The 6,469-nt window shown below is 33.7% G+C and overlaps 1 protein-coding gene across 1 annotated transcript; it reads left to right on the top strand.

Moving 5' to 3' along the window:
• Positions 1–754: 754 nt before the first annotated feature.
• Positions 755–5,580, top strand: LOC149200706 (DNA-directed RNA polymerases II, IV and V subunit 6A-like). Its single transcript, XM_089401039.1, is given in 5 exon segments — positions 755–798; positions 1,171–1,204; positions 1,346–1,521; positions 5,253–5,304; positions 5,509–5,580. Coding segments are annotated over 5 exon segments (378 nt in total).
• Positions 5,581–6,469: the final 889 nt, after the last annotated feature.

Raw genomic sequence — 6,469 nt, 5'->3', positions numbered from 1 at the left:
CGCAACTTTTCCCTTCACTCTTCTACCTTTCCAATTTTATAAGGATAAGACTATGATTTGAACATCCCCTAGACCCCAATTTCAAATGTTTTTTTCTCCATGTAACCAAGCACCCTACCCTCTAGCTTGTAGGTAAGAGGACCATACAATAACAAAAGTCTCAAAGCCATTACAATAATATATTTGATATGAGTTCAACATGTCATTTGAGGAAATTGAACCTCAATGAGGAAAATAACAAATCATTCCTTAATTTTGAATATTATCTACTTCACGAATCAATTTTTTTGAAATTAAAAACCTAACAATCTCTTTTAAGCTTTGGCACCAAACCAAATGATATATTAGAGAATCAATTAGTTAGAGAACACCATAGCTCAACCCTTCTTAGAGTTTGAAATCACTCCTATCTATGACATTGTTCTACTTCTTAAAGTAAAATTAAGTTCTCTCCAAACTATGACCTTGTTCTCCTTTCAAGTAATCCATATCAAATAAATTATTCCATAACTCTCCGCTTACCCTCATGGCTTGGGAAAACCTCAATTTTTATTTGACCACAGTGACCTTGCTTTCCTTTAAGGGATCCATGTCACAAAAATTATTCCTTCACTATTGTTCACCATCATGAGGGCCATAACAATTTAAACTCGAAATTTTGCGGCCAATATCAATAAAATCAAAGCGAGTCCAATACTCAGTACAAAGTGAGTTGTGTCATTTTTACTCTGCTACGATCACTGCTTTGGAACCCATGGAAGACGAGGACTTCAACGATTTCGATGGAGGATATGTTGGGTAAGATGCCACTGCATGTGCAAGGGTTTCAGGGGATATATATTTTTCTTAAGATAAGGGTTTGTACCAAGCAATTCGTTGATACAAGGGCTAGTGAGGATTTCTTAGATGTCTATAAGAGAGGGTTTTAATGGGTTATTAAATTGTTTTGCAAGAGAATGTTTTACCAGGTTTTGAGGGTTTCTCAAGCTTTATATAATAGACAGTATTTATGGGTTTCAAAGTTTTTTGGGTGTTTTTGGTGCGTGCTAATTTAGAGGGTTTACGACATAGAAAAGTGAAAGGTTTTGAGGACGTTTATGCAACTTCCATTGTGAGACTGATTCGTTACACCCCTTGTTTGATAAATTTGTGGTTTTGAAATGCATGTAGATATAAAGGGGAGCCTCCCCAACCTAATATTAAGGTATGTTGTTAACCATTTTCCTTTTTTCTTTTCATGATTTATGTTCAAAATGGAAACCGATGGAAACCCTTATTTGTTAGGGTTAATTTGTGCCCAAAATGTCGTGGGTTCTCTGGCTTTCTTAATTTCATTTTTTTGTAGGAAGAGGTAGGGGTAGAGGAAGAGGAACATGAAGAAGTTCCTATTGATACACTTGGAGGGGCTGATAAAGAACATGTAGAATAGGAACAACCAAGCAATAAACCTTGAAAAACCTCAAAGTTCATGACAAAATATGAGCATGCTAGAATACTAGGCACTCGAGCATTGCAAATCAGGCATGTGTCAATAGGCTATTTAGGATGGTTATTATCTTCTTGACTCTACATTAATATGTTACTAATCAATTTAATATGTATAATATATGTTTTGGGAGAGGGGACATGGATTCATGTTTCTTATTGCTAGAAACCTGTGTTGTTTCTTTCTTCGTTTCTTGTTTCTGGTAAGGAATGGAACTATAGAATGAATACTAGTCGGGATTAATCCTTAATTTAGAGAGCTCTATTTCCAAAAATCCCATGTTACATCTTAGTTCAAGAATTAAAAAATTTGTCATCAACTTGAAATTTGCCCACGGCAACATGAATGCACATGTCATGGTTGAACTTGAAGGTGAGACTAATCCATTGGAGGTAAAAAAAAAATTGACGAACCTTTGTTTTATTCCTTTTCTTTTTCCATTTTGAATGAATTTCTTGTCATTATGCATTGGATCTCATTTTTGAAATGCACATTGAGTTAGGAGCATTTGGTAGGACTTGAAATGATCATTTATCTTTATCTTTTGTTAATTTTCCAATGCAATAGTTATTTGAAAAGAGTTTGAAATAATTTTCCATTTTCTTTGGTGATTGAAGATTGCAATGAAAATACTCAGAGAGCTAAAGATTTGTTTTACTATTTGTCACTACTTTCTTGATGGAAGATGAGATGACTGTACATTGCTTTAGTTCCATGGTATTGTGATGTCCCTGGGGCCTGGATGCCTTCCTTGGCCATCCACCACTATCATCAAGGTTTGTTTCCTTCAAATTAGCATTTATGAGGCCAAATTTAAAATTTAGATTGACAATGTAAAATCACATTTGCAAGGAGATATAAATTAGCAACGGAAATATAACTGTGTTTTTTAATGCTTTATCTATCTATATATATAGATACAATCATGAGAGACCTATATCTAAGATTATATTTCCAACAAGTGACCACAAAGTTGGACCCAAAAGTGCATAGGATGTGAATATAAAATGGGACTACAAAAGCAATTATTATCGCTATGCACGTAGAAGCTGAGAAAGACCCAACTATAATTAGTCAATAGAAACACAAGAAGTATTGCAGATGAAAACCCAATACCAAAACCATGTTGAGCATATAATGCAAATGTCAAGAGATGATGGGTCTAGAAGAATATAGATTTTAGGATAGAAAAGGATGATTGAATTGTCCACACAAATCCTTAATATAAGAACTTCTAAATTGGGTCAAAACTTGAATTGCACTTCATTTCACAATAAATAGTTATCCATACTCACTGTTGCAACATTTACATAGTTTTCCTAGATATTTTATTTATAGAAATACATTATATTTGTAGATACATATATTTTTGTCAATCAATTTTAATGACACGTGAAATTTGACATCATCCAAAAAAGGACATGTTTTTCTTTGATAATAAGATTCCTTTAATAATTAATATAAACAGACATGTATTGCATATTGTACAAAAAAAATGGGATGTAGTTGCAGCTACACAAGCACTAGCTAAACTAAAAATTATGGTGTGTGATAAACCCAAAACACCCATTAGCCTAATACATGTCCCTTGAGTAGACATAAAACATAATTGTTATATAGTTTCAAGAAAATGACATAAGAAAACCCACTGAGGCCTGAGTAGCACAAAACATAAATCATTAGGGAGCTGTACAGAGAGGCCAGTAGTGAATTATCCATTTTTTGATGGAAAAATTACAAAAAATGTTCATAAAGCACTGAAGAAAAGGAAGAAAACAGAAAAGTTGAAGAAGATGAATGGTCACTAAATTTTCTAAAACAGAGATTTAAATAAATTATTTGAATTTGTTTAATTAAAGTGACTGTAAATAAATTGAAAAAGGAAGATATATTTCAATTTAAAATGGTCACTAAATTTTATAAAACAAAGATTTAAATAAACTATTTAAATTTGTTTAATTAAAGTGACTGTAAATAAATTGAAAAAGGAAGATATATTTCAATTTAAAGAAGATTTTATAGAGAGAAAAATAAATATGAAGAAGAATATCATCCAACTTCTAAAAGCATGAAGAAAATTAATGAAAATCAAACCAAGATTACATCCAATTCAACCATTTCTCTTTGAGTCTATGATGGGTGATTAAACAAATCGAAACATTGGTTTGTATGCAAGGAAATTCAGAGAAATCGATTTGGTTTTCCTTTCGTCGGGCAGGGAGGAATCACTGCATCACCTAGGAGTTCCTAATCATTGTTGCTTCTATCAACTATATTACCATGCAATACAAATTCTTCTTAACCACAAACACTCCTTTGCTATGGCTTTTTGTCCAGATATTACTATATCAATGGTGAAGTCCTTAACTACAAAAAGAAATATGTGCTCTAAGCAAGGAAAAGAATCGGTGGAATAGGCCAAAACTAAATCTCGAAAGGAGACAACCCCATGCAAACCTCAGGAGACATCTTGGGTCATGGTCATATGGCAGAGCCTACTAGGTTGTGGCTGGAATGATGTTCTCCTTCGCATGTGGTGGCTAGAGGGGCATATGAGAGCAGTGAGAGCTCTTCTCACCCATTCTCCTTCCACACCGCCGATTCTTACCACCGAATTCTTCATGGCAAACCTCCTCACATTTAACTATGAATGTGTGCCATAAGAGAGGGTTTTAATGGGTTATTAAACTATTTTGCAAGAGAAGGTTTTATTAGGTTTTGAGGGTTTCTCAAGCTTTATATAATAGACAATATTTCTAGGTTTCGAATTTTGTTGGGTGCTTTTGGTGCATGCTAATTTAGAGGGTTTACGACATAGAAAAGTGAAAGGTTCCTGAGGTCATTTATGCGACTGGCATTGTGAGACTGATTCGTATGCACCTTGTTTGATAAATTTGTGGTTTTGAAATGCATGCAGATACAAAGAGAAACCTCCCCAACCTTATATTGAGGTATGTTGTTAACCATTTTCCTTTTTTCTTTTCATGGTTTATGTTCAAAACAAAAACTGGTGGAAACCCTTATTTGTCACGGTTAACTTGTGCTCAAAATGTCATGGGTTCTCGAGCTTTATTAATTTCATTTTTCTACAGGAAGAGGTAGGGGCAGAGGAAGAGGAACACAAAGAAGTTCTTATTGATAGACTTGGAGGGGATGATAAAGAACATGTAGAACAGGAAAAACCAAGTGATAAACCTCAAAAAACTCCACCCTTATTTGTCAGGTTTAATTTGTGCTGAAAATGTTATGGGTTCTTGGGCTTTCGTAATTTTACTTTTCTCTAGGAAGAGGTAGGGGCAGAGGAAGAGGAAAAAAAAGAAGTTATTGTTGATACACTTGGAGGGACTAATAACAAACTTGTAGAACAACAACAACCAAGTAATAAACCCCAAAAAAACCTCAAACCTCATGATGAAATATGAGCATTCTAGAATACTATGCGCTCGAGCATTGTAAGTCAAGCATGTGTCAGCAGGCTGTTTTGGAGGGTTATTATCTCCTGACTCTACATTAATATGTTATTAATCAATTTAAGATGTATAATATATGTTTTGGGAGAGGAGACATGGATTCATATTTCTTAGTGCTAGAAACTCGTGTTGTTTCTTTCTTCGTGTCTTGTTTCTAGTAAGGCATGGAACTGTAGAATCAATACTAGTCAAGATTAATCCTTAATTTAGAGAGCTCTATTTCCAAAAATCCCATGTTACATCTTAGTTCAAGAGTTAAAAATTTTGGTCATCAACTTGACATTTTCCTGTGGCACCATGAATGCACCTATCATGGTTGAACTTGAAGGCGAGACTGATCCATTGGAGGTATATTTGTTTTTGATGAACCTCTATTTTATTCCTTTTCTTTTTCCATTTTGAATGAATTTCTTGTCATTATGCATTGGATCTCATTTTTGAAATGCACATTGAGTTAGGAGCATTTGGTAGGACTTGAAATGATCATTTTCCAATGCAGTAGTTATTTGAAAAGAGTTTGAAATAGTTTTCCATTTTCTTTGGTGATTGAAGATTGCAATGAAAGAACTTAGAGAGCTGAAGATTCCTTTTACTATTCGTCACTACTTGCTTGATGGAAGATGAGATGACTGTACATTGCTTTAGTTCCATGGTATTTTGATGTCCCTATATGCCTTCCTTGGCCATCCACCACTATCATCAAGGTTTGTTTCCTTCAAATTAGCATTTATGAGGCTAAATTTAAAATTCAGATCGACAATGTAAAATCACATTTACAGGCATAAATAAATTAGCAATGGAAATAGAAATATGTTTTTGAATGCTTTATATATCTATATATATATAGTCACGAGAGACTTAGATCTAAGATTATATGTCCAACAAGTGACCACAAAGCTGGACCCAAAAGTGCATCCGATGTGAATATACAATGGGACTACGAAAGCAACTGTTATCACTACACACATAGAAGCTGAGAAAGACCCAACTATAATTTGTCAATAGAAACACAAGAAGTATTGCAGATGCAAACCCAATACCAAAACCATGCTGAGCGTATAATGTAGATGTCAAGAGATGATGGGTCTAGAAGAATATATATTTTAGGATAGAAAAGGATGATTGAATTGTCCACACAAATCCTTAATATAAGAACTTCTAAATTGGGTTAGAACTTGAATTTCACTTCATTTCACAATAAATAGTTATCCATACTCAATGTTGCAACATTTACACAGTTTTCTTAGATATTTTATTTATAGAAATACATTTTATTTGTAGATACATATATTTTTGTCAATCAATTTTAATGACACGTGAAATTTGACATCATCCAAAAAGGAACATGTTTTTCTTTGATAAAATGATTCCTTTAATAGTTAATATAAACAGAGATGTATTGCATATTGTACAAAAAAAATTGGGATGTAGTTGCAGCTGCACAAGCACTAGCTAAACTGAAAAGTACAGCGTGTGATAAACCCAAAATACCCATTAGCCTAATACATGTCCC

The sequence above is a fragment of the Pinus tabuliformis genome, chromosome 2_1 (genome assembly GCF_031772625.1).
Source record: "Pinus tabuliformis cultivar Carrire ecotype Pingquan chromosome 2_1, CPIR1, whole genome shotgun sequence".
NCBI lineage: Eukaryota > Viridiplantae > Streptophyta > Pinopsida > Pinales > Pinaceae > Pinus > Pinus tabuliformis.
This window is presented reverse-complemented; position numbering and strand designations above follow the sequence as displayed.